Source organism: Panthera pardus, unplaced genomic scaffold (genome assembly GCF_024362965.1).
Source record: "Panthera pardus isolate Hobbes unplaced genomic scaffold, ASM2436296v1 HiC_scaffold_25, whole genome shotgun sequence".
Classification (NCBI taxonomy): Eukaryota; Metazoa; Chordata; class Mammalia; order Carnivora; family Felidae; genus Panthera; species Panthera pardus.
Genome location: NW_026526821.1, coordinates 3,669,043 through 3,689,743, shown reverse-complemented (window position 1 = coordinate 3,689,743; position 20,701 = coordinate 3,669,043). Strand labels below are relative to the sequence as shown.

The following is a 20,701-nucleotide window of genomic DNA, read 5'->3' as shown; positions in this document are numbered from 1 at the left end:
GGAGCCTGTTTCCGATTCTGTGTCTCCCTCTCTCTCTGCCCCTCCCCCGTTCATGCTCTCTCTCTGTCCCAAAAATAAAATAAACGTTGAAAAAAAAATTTAAAAAAAAAAAATAAATAAAATAAAAAAAAAATAAAAATGGAATATATAAAATCTCTGTGTTTTAGTAAACAAGCTAGGAAAATGGTCCATATGTCTAGCCAAAAAACCCATACCTCCAACTCTTATCCGACTGCTTTAAGAGATTCACTAGACAAAGCAAAAGCCATATGCTGGGAAGACATTCTGTGGAAGATTTAGGCAAAAATATTTCTGCAAGAAAATGGTTTTCCTTATAATATGTTTTTATATGCATCCCTAAAAAGTACATGTGTTAGCTGTGACAGGAAATGGCATGTCCAAGATTTGATTTTTGCTTAGTGTTGGGTTCATGAGTGTTTAATAACACACTATCCACAATAATTGCTAAACAACTGTAGAACAGCAGGCCACGAGTGGACAAATGGTGAAGAGTATGCATGAACCAAAGAATACGACAATCACATTTTCTGTCTTTAAGATTCCAGTAAAAAAAAATAATTTCTACACAACCATATTACTAAAAAGAAAACAAAAAACAAAACCACTGTAGTGTCGTGGTGTATTTACTCTTCTACTCATAAGACTACATAGTTATCAACACTAACAATGTACAGATATACTTGTCAGCCAACAAAGCATTTTAAGTAGTTGACATGGTAAAATCATTTCCAATATTTCTCTGAAGTCATTTCTTACTTGATTTGCCACTTTTCTGTTTCTTCACATTTTTATTTCTGCTATAGTCTATCAGCTGTGGTTTTGATTTTGGTTCCTTCAGCCAGCTAACATCGGTCTTGCTGTCATCACATCTGTATTCTGTGTCAGTATCACTAAAGAGATTTTTCTTTTTATGATTTGCTACAATCTATTAAAAAAAAAAAAGAATCCATATAATAGATGAAGAAACGTGTCTCATTATATACCATTAAAGGTAAGTTAAGCTAGGGGCGCCTGGGTGGCTCAGTTGGATTAGCATCCAACTTTGGCTCAGTTCATGATCTCACAGTTCGTGGATTTGAACCCCGCATCAGGCTCTGTGCTGACAGCTCAGAGCCTGGGGCCTGCTTCGGATTCTGTGTCTCTTTCTCTCTCTGCCCCTCACCCACCTGTGCTTGTCTGTCTTTCAAAAATAAATAAATGTAGGGGCGCCTGGGTGGCTCAGTCGGTTAAGTGTCTGACTTTGGCTCAGGTCATGATCTCACGATCCGTGAGTTCAAGCCCCGCGTCGGGTTCTGTGCTGACAGCTCAGAGCCTGGAGCCCGTTTCAGATTCTGTGTCTCCCTCTCTCTCTGCCCTTCCCCTGTTCATGCTCTGTCTCTCTCTGTCTCAAAAATAAATAAACGTTAAAAAAAATAAAAATAAAAAATAAATAAATGTAAAAAAAATTTTTTTAAAGTTAAGCTAAAAAACAAAAAAACAGAAACGACCCAAGCAACAGAAAAACTAACTTAATTTTTTAGCATACTAATGTACCTGGCATTAAGAACACATATCCAGACAAACAAATCACCCAGAAACCCAGATCAGAGACTGAGATTCCTATTTTGTTGTTGTTTGAAAGTTAAAACAGCTTACTTCCACACAGACACGAGCTGATGCCATCAAAGAAAGTAACTAAAGCTATCATATCTTCTGTTAGTAGATGACTTACAAATAGCTCGGAGACCATAACAGAGTCATAGTGGGCACATGAACAGTCTAACAGAGGGGGAAAAACCCAAATATTTTTGTTTTCTAGATCTGTGATCATCTCTGGCACAGGAAATTTTTGTTTAAGTATTTATCTTGAGAGAGAGGGTGTGCATACGCGGGGGGAGGAGTAGAGAGAGAATCCCAAGCAGGCTCTGTGCTGTCAGCGCAGAGCTCGATCTCAAACCGTGAGATCATGACCTGAGCCAAAACGAAGAGCTGGACACTCAACCGACTGAGCCACCCAGGTGCCCCAGAAAATTATTTTTTAAAATAAAGTTCTTAACGGACACATTAGGATATTGTAACTTACTTTTTTATCTTTTGTTTTGAGAGAAGATTCAAGTTCATCATGATTCCTCAAACCTATCCTTAAACAAAAAGATGCATTAATTTTAATTTAATTACTTTTTCCTTAAGGTAACATGCACCGAACAGCTAGACACGGGTCTTCAGCCTTACTCTTTCACTAGCTCACTGTATAATTCTGGCCAATCGCTCATCCTCTCTGACCTCGGTTCATTATAAAAATAACAAGGTTGGATGAAGGACTGAGTCCCTCCAGCTTCATCATCGGACATGCACAGCTAACATGACAAGTGCAGAGGACGCACATGTCAGTTTCAGGAGTAAAGGCCGAAGTGTCAGGAACGTCAGGGGGCAGTCCCACCAACAACGTTCCCCATCCTTCTTCTCAGTATGGTAGAGCCTCTCACACAAACTGGGAGGACATACTGAAGAAAAAGAACAGCTGAGAAACTTATTTTACTCTGATCCATCCGATTATAATAAAAACACCTACAATTTTATTGAATTATCCACACAGGCTTCTGTAGCTGCAGCTTGAAATTCCTGGATCTAGATTGTGAATAAACATTAAAAATTTTTTCTTAGTGTCAAAATAAGGTAAACATACATTTTAAAAAATAAACATATAAATTCTAGTTTCTATCACTTCCTATCGTAAGACGCATCAATTAAATTAAGCTTACTAAAATACTTTTATATATAAAAAGAAAGTTAATACTATAAAATATATTATATTATATAATATATATATATAAATATATTTTATAAATATAAATATATATATAAATATATTTTATAAATATAAAAATATTGTATATATAATATATAAATATAATTTATTTAATATATATTATAAATATAATATAAAATATATATAATTATATATAATTATGTATAATTATATAATATAATATATAAAAAATATATTAAAAAAATAAGTAAGAGTAATGGTTTTAAAATGTCTTGTATCAAGAAGCAAAGCGATGTTCTTGAAGTAGTAGGGTGAGTCCCCACTCCCATGTCCTAATTACTCATTTTTCTCTACTTCAGGCCAAAAGGCTTTAAAGGAAACCAAATATGCCTAAGTTGGTACAAAAGAAGTTTTAAAGTATTTAAACATACTTTAAAGCATATCTACGAGAGAATGGAAACCAAAAAACATACACTGTAATAACAATCTAGTGAATACAAAATAAATACTGAATAACCAATACAAAATACTGATTTCTAGCTTACTCCAAGTTTTATAATAGGCTCATCAGCGCCATTCAAGTTAAAATTGTAAACATCATTCCTGTAAAAATGAAGAGAAATATTAACTTCATTATATAATAAATATTCTTCGTATATGAAGAAAACTGCAAGATCTATGAAAAATTACTTACAGTGGGCATTCAGAAGTAACATTAACAAAAGTAGTCTTCAGTTGCCTATAACTTTTTTTCTGAACTTTTTCCTAAATACAAAAGAAGTTTATATACAACCATTGAAACTTGTACATTAGTATACTTGGCAAACAACATGCGCAATTGTATTTTTCATCTATTTTCTACCTGTTTCTACTCATATTTTCCATCTGTAGCTGTTGCCTTAATGTAAACTGAATAAAAGTATTAAACATCCACACTGTTATAAATTTTGAAGACTTAGGTATTAAATAAGAATATGACTGAAAGTAAGTTAAATACAAACATAGAATCCTTACTTTTTAATATGCACTGCCATCACTGTACACAGGTAAATGACCTTTTCACTGGTTTCAAAACAAGCTGAACCTTAGTGATTCCAGAATCACAAAACAAACATGCTTCTTTTTTTTCTAGACTTGTTTGCTTTAAAGTCTTCAACAGAAAAACTTTGGGAGAGACTAAGGTTTATGGAAGATCACTACTAATATCACTAAATGATTGCTTACCGAAAAGAGATGCTCAGAAGTCTAATAAGTTGGAAATATTAAAACAAAACATTCATTTTAGTTGTTAACTATATTCAATTTGATTATGTACTTCGGCTATCTTATATATAATTATGTGTATTATTCCAGAAAGTTTATCCCTTAATATATTACTCCTCTGATCGCTTATCTGAGTTATCCTTTCCCATATGATTTTTACCAGTGTTTAGATATATCTGTTAAACTCGTCTATTGCACGCTAGTGTGTGTAGGTATTACAGAAGACACAAAGATAAGCCAAGATATAAAGAGAGATACAAAAGTAAGCAGAAGTGTCACACAGGATACAAAGATGATTTAAACAGACACACTCTAATAGAAGACACCAGAGAGAAAAAAGAACTGCAAGACTCAGTAAAGTATCAAAAAATGGTACAAAGGAACTGGCGTGCAGATTCTGCCCATGTGGGGTTTGCAAGTTTTCAAAAAGAAGGCGGACTCTGAAGCAAGACTCGCGAGGAGAAATCAAGCTCTGATGAGCAGAAAAGAGTGTGAGAGCATCCCGACTCAGTTCGGTTTTTCATAAAGAGGGGAAGAAAAGAGAATAAGCACTTAGGGAAAACACTTCGGGGTAATCTCAAGTTATTATGCTTCAGCTAAAGGAGACATGTCTAGGGAACTAATACTCGGAAATAAAGACAGACTTTTAAAGGGACTAGAGAGCCCGCCTAAGTCTGCACTCAGTAAGCAACAGGGACCAGAGAAGGCATCTGAACAGAATGGCACAGCTGAAGTGTGTGCTTTAAAAAGAGAAAAAGCTGGCACTGAACAGAATGGCGGACTGACAAGAGAAATACTAGAGGCAAAAAAATTACATAAATGCCACTGCAATAATCCAGGGATTAGAAATTAGAACTCAAACTAGGATAAAGGAGCTACATAAGGCGGCAGAGGGTGATGTAAGAGGAACGTACAGAAGGTGAACCTCAAAACTCGAAATTAAATGGATAGGAAGTAATTGTGAGGAATAATTCAAAGGCAATTGGTATTTTAAGCCTGCATAAATAATTTTTTTAACAGAAATACAGAGTTAAGAAAGATCTTCTTGTCAGAAGAGATGAGATTAGCTAAGGAAAACAAATGAAAACAAAGATTTATTGAATCACAAGGCAGAAAGTGAAAATATCACACTCACACATGTAAAAGAAACATTTTGGGGGCACCTAGGTGGCTCAGTCAGTTAAGTGTCCAACTCGGGACTGCAGCTCAGGTCATGATCTCACAGTTGGTGAGATCAAGCCCTACGCTGGGCTCTGCACTGCCGCTTGGGATTCCCTCTCTCTGCCCCTTCTCTCTCGGTCTCTCTCTCTCAAAAGAAGTAAATAAATAACTTAAGAAAAAGGAACTTTTATTTTGAAAAGCAGAACAGAAAGGACTATTTCGAGTACTTGTCACAAACTTGCGGTTGTTTAACCCATTTATCAACATGCTGAAAACATTAACTCCATCCTACTGTGCTTCCGTTTTATGTTTACAGTTCTCAGAGTTTGACTATACATTTGGTGTAGTGAAATAAATGAAACCTACCTTACTGAGCTGTAGATCAGATTTGTTTGAAAAACCACTATAAAAGAGATATTGTCAAAATGAAACAAGCAATCATCAGTGGAATGTTCTTCGTAAAAGCCATGTTGTGTAAGGTAAAACATTTGGGTCGCTAAGTTTACATTCGATACGCTGTAAATCACTGCAGTGTGACAAGACTAGTCTCATAATCCTGCAACCTCCCTCCTCGTAAACAGCAACCATAACCGCTAATTCTAAGCTGAACCACGCATGCGGCAAAAGGTGCCGAGCAATTTGAAATGAATGGTTCTGCCACGAGAGGGTTTCATGCCTTGTAATAAGGCCACAATTAATTTAGACATGAATTAACCACCTACAACCTGTAAAGAAACATCTTTTAATAAGAAAAGACCTAACCTTCAGAAAGACTGCAGACAAAAAATATTTATTATATGAAAGCGACTCAGCTCAGCTCATTTCGATTTCCTATTCCGTTCAAGCAACATATGTACACGTATTTAGTCTTACTCATCACTAGGCTCAATAAATAAAATCTGAAAATGTCGATAGCCTAAAGACTTATGAAAAGGTATGCTCTATCAATATGGTATTTTGATACTTTATAAAATATAATCACATACTACAATGACTAATTTCAAATTTAGTTCCCTTCCTGTATAATTAAAACAGCTACTATTTACAAAAGTAAGTAACTAGGTGTTTTCTACTAGAAAGTTATACTATTTGAACATGTTCAAAACTAATCTTCTTGTAACTGTGAAATAGTTTAGTTGGATCTGTCAGAAAAATATTTATGTCTAAAATTTAAGTACATACCCATCAATCAAAGACTCCTTGAATTTTCTTGTAGACTTTATGTCATCCTTGGGTTTATATCTCTTATTGAGTTGGTTTATCAAGGAGTCTGCTGCATCGGTAAATCCTTTCTCTTTTGACTTTTCCCTCTGAAACAATGCATAAGTTACTTTAAGACTCTACCAGTTAACCTTCAAAGGAAAATAAAGGCTGAAAGGAATGTTTAAGAAAAATCTGGTTTTATATATAACTACAAAGAGAAATAAAGCGGGTAAGAAATGATTTAGTAAGTTTGGGCTTTGTTAGGCATTAAATAACACAGGATAAAACTTAACGAAGAGAACCATGCAGAGTGCTCTGTAGAGATCAAAAGAAAAGTTGCCATCCATGTAAAAATAAATGGAACTAAAATACAACTGTGATAGCATTGCTGAAGGATACAAGGTTAATATACAAAAGTTGACTGCTTTCTTATAAACTAGTGATGAACAACTAGAATTTGAAATTACATTCCGTTTACATTAGTACTCCCCCCAAAATGAAATACTCAAGTATAAATCTAACAAAACATGTATGAGCTCTATATGAGAAAAACTATATGACGACGAATGAAGACAATCAAAGACTCTAAATAAATGGAGAGAAACTTCAGGTTCACAGATAGGAAGGTTAATATTGTCAAGATGTCCGTTCTTCCCAACTGGATCTAGAGTTCATGTAATCCCAACAAAAATCCCGTAAGTTATTTTTGTGGATATCAACAAAGTGATTCTACAATGTACACGGAGAAGCAAGAGACCCAGAATAGCCAATATAATGTTGAAGAACAAAGTTGTCAGATTGACACTACCCTACTTTAAGACTTGCTAAAATGATACAACAATCACTATAGTGTGGTATTGATGAAAGAACAAATAGAATAATAGAACAAAACAGAGAGCCCAGAAATAAGCCCTCATAGTCATCTGATCTTTGACAAAGGAGCAAAGGCAATGCAATGGAGAAAGGACAGTCTTTTCAGCAGACGGCGATGGAATAACTGGACATCCACACATCCACATGCAAAAACAAAACAAAACAAAACAAAACAAACAAACCAGAATCCGGACAGACCTTACACCTTTCACAAAAATTAACTTAAAAGGGACCACAGGGGCGCCTGGGTGGCTCAGTCAGTTAAGCATCTGACTCTCGATTTTGGCTTAGGTCATCATCTCACAGTTGTGAGATCAAGCCCCACGTCGGGCTCTGCTCTGAGCGTGGTGTCTGCTTGGGATTCTCCGTCTCTCCCTCTGCCTCTCTCTCTCTAACTAAACAAACATTAAAAAAAAAAAAAAAAAAAAAGGACCATAAACCTAAATGTAAAATGCAAGCTATAAAACTCCTAGAAGGTAACATAGAAGAAAATCTAGGTGATCTTGGGTTTGGCAATGCCTTTTTGTCTATAACACCAAAAGCACAATCCACAAAACACAAAGTTGGTAAGTAGAACTTCACTAAAATTAAAAACTTCCGCTCTGTAAAAGACACTGTTTAGAAAATGAAAAGATAAGCCATAAACAGAAAATATTTGTGTAACACATATCTGATAAAGGATTTGGACAGGCATACCACAACATACCGTGGGTTTGGTTCTAGATCACAGAGATAAAGCGAGTAATGCATTAAAATGAGTCCAATGGACTTGGTTTCCCAGCACATATAAAAGTTACGCTTACGCTATACTGCAGCCTATTAAATGCACAATACCATTATGTCTTAAAAAAACAAAGTACATACCTTAACTAAAAAATACTTCAATGCTAAAACATGCTAATCACCTGAGTCTTCAGCAAATGGTAATCTTTTTGCTGGTAGAGGGTTCTGCCTCATCACTGGTGGCTGCTGACTGAACAGGGCGGTGGCTGTTGAGGACTAGGGCGGCTGTGGCCATTTCTTAAAATAAGACAGCAATGAAGTTGGCTGCACTGACGGACTCTCCCTTTCATGGGCGATTCCCGTGTAGCATGCAACGCTGCTTCATGGTATTTTACTCACAGCAGAACTTCTTTCAAAAATTGAAGTCAATTTTCTCAAGCGACGCCTATGATTTTCTCAGCTAAGTTCATGTAATATTCTACATTCTTTGTGGTCAATCTTCCCAGAATCTTCCCCAAGAGTAGATTCCATCTCAAGAAACCACTTTCTCTGCTCCTCCATAAGAAGCAACTCCTCATCCATTCAATTTGATTGTGAGATTTCGGCCATTCAGTCCCCTCTTCAGGCTCCACTTCTAATTCCAGTTCTCCAGCTGTTTCCACCACATCTGTAGCTACTTAGGTACCTCCTTCCTCCACTCAAGTCCTGAATCCCCCAACGCTGTCCATGTAGATTGGAATCAACTCTTCCAAACTCTTGTCAATGTTGATAGTTTGACCTTTTTCCATGAATCATAAATGTTCTTAATGGTATCTCAAATGGTGAATCCTTTCCAGAGGTTTTCAATTTAGTTTACCCAGATCCATCGCAGGAATCACTATCTACAGCAGCTGTAGCCATAGGAAATGTATTTCTTAAACAGTAAGACTTGAAAGTAGAAATTACTCTTTGATCCACCGGCTACAGAATGGATGTTGTGTTAGCAGGCATAAAAACGTTAATTTTGTTGTGTATCTCCATCAAAGCTCTTGAGTGACCAGATATAATGTCAGTGAGAAATAATATTTTATTTTTTAAGTGTTTATTGAGAAAGAGAGAGAGAGGAAGGGAGGGTGAGAGAGAGAGAGAGAGAGAGAGAGAGAGAGAGAGAGAAGGAGGAGGAGGAGGAGGAGGAGGAGGAGAAGGAGGAGGAGGAGGAGGAGGAGGAGGAGGAGGAGGAGGAGGAGGAGAGGAGAGAGGGAGACAGAGAATCCCAGGCAGGCTCCACAGCTGTCAGCACAGAGACCAATGTGGGGATCGAACTCACAAATGGCAAGATCATGACCTGAGCCCAAACCAAGAGTCACACACTTAACTGAGCCACAAAAGTGCCCTGAGGAGTAATAATATTTTAAAAGGAATCATATTTTTCTGAGCAGGTCTCAACAGCAGGCTTACAACATTCAGCAAACTGTGCTATAAACGGGTATGCTGTCGCCCAGGCTTTGCTGTTCCATTTATAAAGCACAGGCAGAAGGGATTTAGCATGATTCTTAAGGGTCCTAGGATTTTTTACAACATTAAATGAGCACTGACTTCAACTTCCTATCACCAGCTGCATTAGTTCCTAACAAAAGAGTCAGCCTGTCCTTTGAAGCTCTGATGCCAGACATTGACTTGTCTCTAGCTATCGAAGTCCCAAATGGTACCTTCTTCCAAGATAAGGCTATTTTGTCTACACTGAAAATCCACTGTTTAATGGAGCCAAACTTATTACTTATTTTATTCCGGCTGGATCTTCCAGAGAACTTGCCGCAGCTTCTACGTCAGCACTTGCTGCCTCACCTTGCCCTTTTAGGTTCTAGAGACAGCTTCTTCCCTTAAACTTCATGAACCAACCTCTGCCAGCTTCAACCTTTTCTTACCGCTCGCAGCCTTCATAAAATTGAAGGGAGTTAGGGCCTTGCTCTTAATTAGCCTTTGGCGGAAGAGAATTTGGCGGTTGGTTTGAGCTTCTATCCGGGCCACTAAAACCTTCTCCAGGTCAGCAGTAAAATGGTTTCACAAGAGGCTGAGCTTTTTGCTTATCTCAGCTTTCTGCTTGCCTTCCTCATTAAACTTAATCCTATTTTTTTAGCTTTCAACTTCAAGTGAGAGACTGAGAGACGTGTGCCTCTTCCTTTCACATGAACACGGAGAGACGACGACGGTAGGGTTATTAACTGGCCAAATTTCACTACTGGGTGTCTCAGGGAATAGGGAGGCCTGAGGGGAGGGAGAGAGACGAGGGAGTGGCCAGTGAATGGAGCGAGACGAACGCATTTGTCACATTTGTCACGTCTGCCATCTTCTCTGGGTGTGGTTGGGTTGTGGCACTTCAATTACAATCGGAACAAAAAACACTGATCACAGATCACCATAACTGATACAATAATAACGAAAAACTTTGAAATATCATGAAAATTACCAAAATGTGACAGAGACAAAAGTGAGCAAATGCTGTTAGAAAAACGGCACCGATACACTTGCTCAATACAGGGTTGCCACAAACCTTCAGTTTGTAAAAAATGCAACATCTACAGAGTGCAATAAAGTTTGGCGTGCCTGTATCGAAATTATACAAACAACTATTGATACTCAACAGTAACAAAGAACTCACTTAAAAAATGAGTAAGAGATCTGAATACGTAATGCACCAAGGAAGACATACAGAGGGTAAATAAAAATATAAAAAGATGCTGAAAATCATAGATCATGAGAAAACTGCAAATTAAAACAAGACACCACTGAGCACATACGACAACAGCTAGAATCCAAAACGCTGACAACACCCAATACTGGCAAGGGTGTAGACCAATAGGAACTCACTCATCTGTTGCTTGGAATGCAAAAATGGTACAGCCACTTTTTCCACTTTGGGAAGACATGCGGTCTCTTACAAAACTAAACACACGATCTAGCAATTCTCCCAAATGAGTTGGAAGCTTACGTCCACCTAAAACCTGCACGTGAATGTTTACAGAAGCTTTATTTATTAAGTGTTAAACCACGGAAGCAACCAAGATGTCCTTTCACAGGTGAACAGATAAACAAATCTCGGTACACCATGCAATGGGATGTTACTCAGCAGCAAAAAGAAATCAGCCGTCAAGCCCTGAAAAGACACAGAGACACGTCACGGCATGTCGCTGAGTGAAAGAAGCCATGTGAAAAGACTACATACTATATGGTTCCAATTCTACGACATTCTGGAAAAGGCAAAAGTACTACGGAGACAGCAACAAGATCAGTGATCGACACGAGTTTTAGGAGGGAGTTAGCACAGGGGAAGTGTAGGCAGGAAAACGATTATGTAGGATAATGTAACAGTAGGTACAGGCTGCTATACATCTGTCAAAACACACAGAACATACAACACAATGAATGAACTCTAACCTCAACTACAGGCTTTAGTTAATAATAATGTAACGATGTTGGTGCATAATTTGTAACCCATATACCCACTGATGTAAGATGTCAATGACAGGAGAAACTGGGGTGTGGGTGAAGGGGCATATGGGAACTCTGTATACTTATACACCTGAGACTGCTCTAAAAAATCCCATTATTTTAGGGGCATCCGGCTGCCTCAGTCGGTAGTACGTGCGACTCTTGATCATGCAGTTGTGAGTTCAAGCCCCACACTGGGTGTAGCGATTACTTAAAAAAAAAGTAAAAACGAATAATACTCTAAAAATGGAAGGACTACAAAGAATTATTACCTGCATAATTTTAGGTAATTCGGCTGAAAGAAAACTCCCTATAATAAAGACATGAGTTCTCTTGTCTTAACTTTAGTTTTACCTTTCTCAGGGAACCAGGCATATGTTTTGTTTTTAATTATGGTAAAATACAACATGAACATAAATACAAAATTTACTATTTTAACCATTTTTAAGTTTATGGGTTTGTTTTGTCTTTTAAAGTTTACTTGGGGGGGGGGGGAGAGGCAGAGAGAGAGAGGACCCCAAGCAGGCCCTACGCTGTCAGACACGGGGCTCCACCTCACAAACCGCGAGATCATGACCCGATTCAAAATCAAGAGTCAGATGCTTAACCAACTGAGCCCCCCGGGCGCCCCTACGTGTATGTTTTTATATGTAACAAAGATAGTAAGTTATTACTTACTATCTCTTCTTGAGATTACTCTACTTGGCTTCGAAATGTAGCAAAAATGAACTCCCCATAAAATAGCGAGCGTGTGATTTAAGAACTTCCAGCATAATTAGAGCCAACTTGGGAAATGTGTACCATCGTGCTACAGAGGTTCTATTTCTCTGGATTAACAGTAAACAAGAAGCAGAATCGGATGCCTACCTTAAAAAGAGAGTCATCCATGTATGCGAGTGGCAGAAAGTCTTATAACACAGGGAGCACCACTGTGTGAGACTGAAGAGAACTTCCGAAGACAGGAAAGTGGATTTTAAAAAATCAGAGCACAGCTTAAAAGACATGATCAGTTTCCATGCTCCCAGGAAAAAACGAGTAGCCGGCTTAGGGAAATTCTGTGGAATGATTCTAAACTGCAAAGAAAACAGCTGAAAATAAAAGCTCAGCACTCAGACAAAAAGAACCTACTTTCCCTGGGTCTGAAGGAACTAAATAGCTAAGACTAGAAAGAACAGCCTACTAAGAAACATGAAAAAGTGACCCAAAAGGATTTGGTCAAAGAAGAAAGTTGCCAAAGCAGGCAAAGTGAAATACAGATTAAAGACAAAATACAAAGGCCGGTTGAGACAAAGGAAATAATGTCTAATCATAAAAGAACAATCGGAAATTACCTCTTAAGTATCTCATTTGCATGGTGAGATGTCGCAACACATGAACATTTTACATCAGCTCTAGATATTTGGCTATCCAGGTATTAATACCACTCTGGATGATAAATGAAAATAGAAGCCTGTAAACCCTGGATCTTCTAAGGAGCAGTGAGGAACAGACTGTATGACTGGCAGTGGAAATGTATTCTAATTACAGAGTTTTCTTAATCTGCATCTTGACAGCAATGACAAGAAAAAGATTTCCTGTAACTGCTACAAAAAGTAAACTTTCAGCCTAAAGTATGGTGCCGCTCAAACTCCTACTAGAGATGTCCTACGGAGGATTAACCTCACGTAGGAGGTAAAGGCTCCAAAGGGGATGAGCAACAGGACAGAAGATCGACTCCTGCACTCCACCTACATCTTTTCTTGAAAAATCTTGCTAAACTTGGATGCAATCATTCAAGAAATGTAGATGCCACTGTGTGCAAAACTGCTAGGCCGTTCAGGATAACAACGGATAAAACACAATCTTTAAACTCTAAGAGGTTAAAGCAGGAGGAAAAAGAACACACAGAGACAACCAGTTTTTAAAACAAAGATAAGCACCGTGAGAGAGGCACAGACGGTTGCATACACATGCTCAGAGCACCTGCGGGGCCCAGTGAAGGAGAGCCAATGGGAGGAGACAAGGGGCTGCCGGGTGCTTTCTTGCTACACCCATTTACACACCTGCCCTGCGCCTGCAGGCACACTGGCTCGGTGGGGGCTGGTGCCAGGACGAGGTGAGGGAGTCGGGAGGTACTCACTCGCACACTGGAGACCGGAGTTAAAGAACGAGGTCTCACGAATGTTAACTCTGCAGCACTCAAGAAAGCGTCTTTCACTGTCTATGTTATTAGGTAGGCATATCGTAAGTATGCAGAAACCAAACACACTGAAAGCTCACCATTTGTTTTTGTTTCAGATCCCAGGAATCAAGTTGAGACGTTAATCTTTTCCCTGATCTTCTGTGACTTTTCACATTTTTTCTAGGAGAAGGGCTTTTATCACAAATAGCGGTATTCACGTCTTTTGACAATATGTACTTCTTCCTATAGATCAGAGATTCCTCAACTGTCTTATTTAAGAGAACGGATTTGAAAGTAGTTTCAGATTCAATACGCCAATCACTCTGCTTGGTATTTTCAGTGTTTTTCAGCTCTGAACGTTTAGGATGATTTAGTTGTTGCTGACTGTCTCTTTTGCAAACTCCTACTTCCACTTTATCTATTTCGCTATGCTGCGTTGTTTTTTTCTTATGCTGCACCTTTTCTGTTTCTTCACAATTATCACCAGATGTTGAAGAGGATGATTTCTGTTTAGTAAGTTTTTTGACAATAATACCTAGTGGAAAAATAAAACATTTATCTTTATGAACCTAATAAACTGGTAACACATAAATTTGTTAACATCCAAGATGTTTATTAGACATTTAAAGAAATGAGTATTTCCCTGAGCTCCTGTTATATACAGAAAAAACGATGTCTCACCTTGATTGAATGTATCTCCTGATGAAGTACTTGCTCTTTTGTTATTACGTAGGTTAATATTTGCTACAGGGGTCCAACATGACCATTTGGAGTTCATCTTATTTCCACAGACGTTGTCCAACACATCAGATAACCTGGAAAATAAAATAGCCTGCTTAACGTATCATAAAACATTAGCCTAGGACTCTGACCTGAGACCTTGATTTTTTTTGTATCTAGTCAATGTTTATCGATGGTCATTTGTTAATAGTCAAGTATGAAAATATTTTGGTAAGTCATGATGAAAGTTAAAATTTACTATATAACTGATGAGATTAAAAAATGTTGTTACAAAAGGTCTATTATCGCCACTATTTGATATCTACTAATATGTCTCGTATCTTACATGTACTACTGTGCATTTAAACTAGGTTAAATTTCTTCACATTCATACCTTATTCTTTTAAAAATCCCATTCATTTTGAGTCAATTTGAAAAACAGTTCTGTTGGCTGCTATGGAAAAGCAGACTATTCCCCATTGTGCAGTCATAGTAATACATGTGATGATCAGAGCTACAGCCAATCCCACCTTCTAAGAATACATGGGCCTTTTCTTTTAAATTTATTACATTAATCTAAAACAACATTCATATATGCTGACTTACTTGATGGTTTTTGATACTTACCCAGGTTTATCTTTTTTTCCCACTGTCTGTGAGTCAGGAACAGCATCCGGCAGTTTATCTAAATAAAACCAAAATTCTGGCATTTTCAGTTTTGTATGCAGCTGGCAGGGTAAAATGGGAGTCGGTATACAATTTGATCAAGGTTCACATATTAGGAAGGAGAGACTGATGTTCTTGCAAATAGAGACTGTAGAATATTTTCCTGTAACCTCTACGTTTCTAAATGCATAAAGCCAAATGCATTCATTATGAATCTTTCTTTTTCAAATCAACGAAAGTCAGTGGAATTGAAGGAAAATATGAAAAGAATATTTTATAAATATTATAAATATTATATATAAATACATAAATTTTATAAATATATAAATATTATAATATTATGAAAAGAATAAAATTTTTTTTAAAGAGAAAGTAAAATTAAATTTAAGAAGTACTTACTAAAATTTTGGCTTAGGAATTCAGTGTCCTTGTTTTCCGTCTTCTCTACAGCTTTAGCAGTTTTGATACGCTATAAAACATAGGGGACATGTTAATGTTAATTTAAACAAGGTATTATAAGAAAACAACCCTTAAAAGTCACCGTGTTATTGTTTAAAACCTTTAAAATAAATTTGCCTTGCTATTAAAAGTTGGATAGTACTTCTACTGTTTCATAAAGAGGATGCCCATTCCAGGATATTGCTTATCCTAAAACACAAGAAAACCATTTTCATTGCAGACAAGGCAGAAGATTCTACAAATTTTCTGGACTCATCCAGGGCTAGTACAGTAATTCGGCTTCCATCTGTAGCCGACACTCTCTAGAATCGCCACGGCACATCTACTGCTCTGCTGCTGCTCTCACAGCCTGCACCTATTCTGGTCTTTTCACCAACATGCCTAGAAGATTGGGAAGTTATGAAACATTAAAGGATTTGGTAAAGTTGTGGCCACTGGGCAGGCGACCTCTTGCCTACACGAAGCTTCCTTCTTTCCATAGCCACAGATACACATGTACCCAGATCAAATAAAAACCTGCCGTGACTATCAGAAAAACACACCCTACAGGCTGGGACATCGTGCCTCGTCCTGCCTGTCTCCCCTACTGAATCCGGCCAGTGGGTCTCTAAGTCGCGAGAGGAGCAGTGGGAACACGTGCTGGTGCGTTTGGTTGTCACGAGGACCGAAGGGCTCCCTGACGAAAAGGCACAGGCCTAGAACACTCAGGACCACGCCACACCACTGAATGAATGACAGTGCCCGGATTAAGGAACACTTAGCCTGAAAATCGGAACAACTCCTTCTGACTCTTTTCTTAGTACCGTTGATCATTCTGCCACATACCATTTCATCTTTCTCAAACCCACCACCTATTCTTTTTCACTGCAGTAACAAGGCTGTTAAGCTTTGCTGGAGAAAATTACACATATTTCTGAACTAATACATGTGATAGAATTCAGCCTTACATTTAGAAGGCCTTCACTTTGCCTCACACCTTTACTTACTCTTCCTTCTCTCCATTATCTCTTAGTAGCTATTTCAATCTTTACAGGTCTCTGAGCCTCTCCTGCGACATAAGGCGATAGAAATTCACCGAGCTCACCTGACACTTCAGAGAAAACAGACCTGTTAGGTGCTCCTCATCTACAAACTTAACTTACCTGTATCTCTCATTACCTCCTACATCTCCCAGGAAATAACTTTCTTTTCCCTATTCTCTTATCTGTTGTTCTTCAAGAGCATTTCCTGGTCTTCACCCACGCCTCCAGCTCTGGGGCTAGGCATCTGCCCCTCCATTAGGTTCCTAATGCTTCCTTTATGTACAGTCTGAGAACATTTAGACAGTATTATAATTATCTTATTAATCTATCTAATTTCCACAATAGACTTTGAGATACTTAAGGACACAGTCCACTTGTATTTTACATTTCTAGCAGACACTAACTTGTATAATAAACTAAAGAATGATGGCAAGTCCATTTCTCCTCCCGAATACATAAATCAAAGTTATATTGAATGGATATTCCTAAATTTTATTGGTAGCAAAATAAATAAAAGTCATAAGGACCGACTTTCAAGAACAAGTCATATGTATATATATATAGATATATAGATATATAGATATAGTAATATTTTAAACAAAGTGAGACACTACTTGCAAAAGAAATTAGCTCAATATGTATTTCTATAGTAACTTGATAAAATTAATTTTTTAAAATGTGGTCAAAGTAAAATTACTTTGTCTGTATTATCTCTGCTCTTTCTTTCTTCAGATGGTCTGGATGTAAGTGATTCAGCATTATCCACCCCACTTTCGGACGTTTTAGGAATATCAGGTTTTTCTGCAGAACTCATCATGTGCAGCGGTGGTTTAACTCTTCCTCTTCGTGGTGTTGCTAAAAAGGAGGACAAAGGACTGCCGTATTTGTAGGGTTTTAAACATTACATATTGCGGGGCACCTGTGTGGCGCAGTCGATTAAGCGTCCGACTCTTGGTCTCCGCTCAGATCGTGATCTCACAGTTCATGAGTTTGAGCCCCATATGGGGCTCTGTGCTGATGGTGCAGAGCCTGCTTGGGATTCTGTTTCTCCTTCTCTCTGCCCCTACCCCGTGTGGACTCTCTCTCTCTCTCTCTCTCAAAATAAAATTTTTAAAATTACACATGCTATTACTGAGGCACTTTTTAGATGAGGAATGTAAAAAAGGGAGGTGCTGGGATGGGCCCAAGACTTCTGGTTTAGAAGAATAAGTGGATACAGATGCCATTTACCAAGGTAAAAAAATGGACAAAAAACTAGCAGGGAGGGTGGAAAAATCAATTTATTTGGGACCTGTTAAAATTGAGGAGCCTGTTGGATATTAGACAATTGCCCAGGAGGCAACTGGATTTTGGGAACAGAAGGTCACTATTAAAGTGTCATAAGACTAACAATAAATATGACTGTTTTATAGCAGCTAGTACATAGCATTATGTTTTCATTTTTATTCAGCTCTTAGTAGGTACTAGCACTGTCTAAATGTTTCACGATATTCCTCATTGAATGAATGATTTTCATTTTGTCTTCTAAACAACTTGATGAGATAGACACTTTAGCTCCACTTTAAGAAAAGAAAACTGGTTCTAAACTCACCTGGAGGATAATCTGTACAAAGTACACACCTGGGAGCAGGGGAACAAGCCCAAGCAGCCTGAGGGACACAATGTTTTAGCTGCTATGTTATGGCTGACTCCTGCTTAAATTACAAGTTATTAATCTGGGTATTAATATTTTGAATAATGCTTATATGTTAATACCTGTCAGACCTTTCTTCGAAATTTGAAATTTCTTGGCAATTAGAAGACGTTTGTGGTTTGTATCTTAACAATTTCCATATCTCTAACTTATCCTCTGTGTAAATTAAATCCCCAGAATATCTCTGAATTAAAAAATGCCTGCTTTAAAGATATAATAATGTCTGGGGCACCTGGGTGGCTCAGTCGGTTAAGTGTCCGACTTCAGCTCAGGTCATGATCTCGTGGTTTGTGAGTTCAAGCTCCACATCAGGCTCACTGCTGTCACCCTGTCAGCGCAGAGCCCACTTCAGATCCTCTGTCCCCCTCTCTCTGCCCCTCCCCTGCTTGTGGTCTTTCAAAAATAAAATAAACACATTAAAAAAAAGTGTATATATATATATATATATATATATATATATATATGCATATATATATATATGCACAAAAGTATAGACATATATATAAATATGTATGTTAGAAATCTTTCAAGAATATAAAACTTACATGTGTTGATTAAAAGTATTGGGCTTCTCACAGTGTATCTATCTGCACCAGGAATAATCATTGATGCTTCAGACATTTTTCTTTTGCTAGGAGTAATTATCTGAAACCATGAGAAGCAGCCACAGTAAACACACATCCTCTTTTGAAATGAACTGTCCTACAATTTTATTCATAACATTTACCTTGACTACACCCAAAAGACATATGGTATTTTATAAATGACATCATATCAAGAAATTTCTGTTTTAGGCTGACTTGAGAGGTTCTATCCTAAATATTTGGTATTGAATAGGTAGCCCAAACAAGGAATGTTGTTTTAAAAAGTATTTATAGAGGGACACTGGGTGCCTCAGTCAGTTAAGCGTCCGACTCTTGATTTCTGCTCAGGTCATGATCTCACAGTTTGTGAGTTCAAGCCCCATGTCAGGTTCTACACTGACAGCACAAAGCCTGCTTGGGATTCTCTCTCTCCCTCTCTCTCTCTGCCGCTCGCCCTGCTCGCATGCTAAGAAATAATTTTTTAAAAAGTAGTTATAAAGTATTCAGATATATGGAATACAGCACCTTTATATACCAGCTGAAAATATTTTACTGATACTGGGTGTATCTTACAACCAATGGCTCAGTTTCTTATTCTATTTCAGGGCGTGATGTTTGGATACAGACTTAGGCGAATTTGTTCGTGAATGCTTTCATAACGTTCAGCATTCCTCAAAACTTTCACATATTTTAAAAAATTGTATTAATAATCTGTGGAGACCAAACTGACTTTGGAGTAAAGGTAGCTGCAGGGATTCAGAGACTCAGCAGCACACGCACGAGCTAGTGGCTCTGATAAAGATGCACATTTTCTGACTTCATTCTAGAGTGACTGAACAGAGGGAGGCAAGCAGAGGCAAGGGCTGCAGGAACAGGAGTTTCAGGGGGCGTCATATAAAGGAGGAGATGATGAAAAACTGCAAAGAGGCAGAGGAGAACCGTGTTGTTGTTGTTGTTGTTTTTTAAAGGCACCTGCCCCCGAGACTAAAAAAAAAATACTGCAGGAATTTTAATAGGTATGTAAATGGGGTGAGAAGGAAAGGTGGAAAGGAGAGGAAAAGGGGGAATTCTAAGATCGACCAGAAAACAAACTACTGAACCAATGGATTCTTGTGCAAAGAAGGATAGTTCCTAGCGGCATAGTGAATGGGACCTGGAAAGTCACTTATTCATGTAAATGCTTCACAGTTAATTCTGAACGAAAACACAGTGGGTCTTTCACAACGGTGCAATGTTTTTTAGAGAGATCTTTTCCAGAGTTTATGACTTACTGAGTTTAAGGTGGGGGTCCTAAGAATTTTAAATAACTACTCAAGGTACAACTTGGATATAAAAGGCACAGCATTGCCAAGTAGTATTCCATTGTATATATAAACCACATCTTCTTTATTCATTTGAAATCTGGCCATTTGCAGCAACGTGGATGGAACTGGAGGGTATTATGCTAAGTGAAATAAGTCAGTTAGAGAAAGACAGATATCGTATGTTTTCACCCATATGTGGATCTTGAGAAACTTAACAGAAGACCATGGGGGAAAGGGAAAAAAAAGTTACAAAGCGGGAGGGAGGCAAACCGTAAGAGACTCTTGGATACTGAGAACACACTGAGGGTTGATGGGGGAGTGGGGGAGAGGGGAAAATGGGGGATGGGCATCGAGGAGGGCACCTGTTGGGATGAACACTGGGTGCTGTATGGAAACCAATTTGACTATAAATTATATCACATAAAAAAACCAAAAGGCACAGCAAATGGCAAATGGCTTTTATAACTGAATTGTCTAAGGAAAACTGACATTTCACTTAACGAAGAAACAAGATTAACGGGAAAGGACAGTAACACCAACACGTCAAAGTGTATGGGGGAGCCTGTGAGAGTTCCAGTTGTGTAAAGGTGAGAAGTCAGTAAAAACTGCAGCTGGATAAGGTCCATGAAGG

At 38.0% G+C, this 20,701-nt stretch overlaps 1 protein-coding gene across 1 annotated transcript in view; it reads right to left on the bottom strand.

The window, feature by feature from the left end:
• The window catches only part of SYCP2 (synaptonemal complex protein 2), a gene marked incomplete at its 5' end in the record, with an annotated part of 58,372 nt that overhangs the window by 13,181 nt on the left and 24,490 nt on the right, over positions 1 to 20,701 (bottom strand). Inside the window, 13 exons of the mRNA XM_019426388.2 lie at positions 778 to 946; positions 2,084 to 2,141; positions 2,573 to 2,628; positions 3,316 to 3,373; positions 3,465 to 3,535; positions 5,561 to 5,597; positions 6,377 to 6,504; positions 13,721 to 14,157; positions 14,304 to 14,437; positions 14,970 to 15,027; positions 15,408 to 15,477; positions 17,187 to 17,344; positions 18,728 to 18,827. Of these exons, the coding sequence (XP_019281933.2) occupies positions 778 to 946; positions 2,084 to 2,141; positions 2,573 to 2,628; positions 3,316 to 3,373; positions 3,465 to 3,535; positions 5,561 to 5,597; positions 6,377 to 6,504; positions 13,721 to 14,157; positions 14,304 to 14,437; positions 14,970 to 15,027; positions 15,408 to 15,477; positions 17,187 to 17,344; positions 18,728 to 18,827 (1,534 nt within the window). The remainder of the gene's footprint in view (positions 1 to 777; positions 947 to 2,083; positions 2,142 to 2,572; positions 2,629 to 3,315; positions 3,374 to 3,464; positions 3,536 to 5,560; positions 5,598 to 6,376; positions 6,505 to 13,720; positions 14,158 to 14,303; positions 14,438 to 14,969; positions 15,028 to 15,407; positions 15,478 to 17,186; positions 17,345 to 18,727; positions 18,828 to 20,701) is intronic.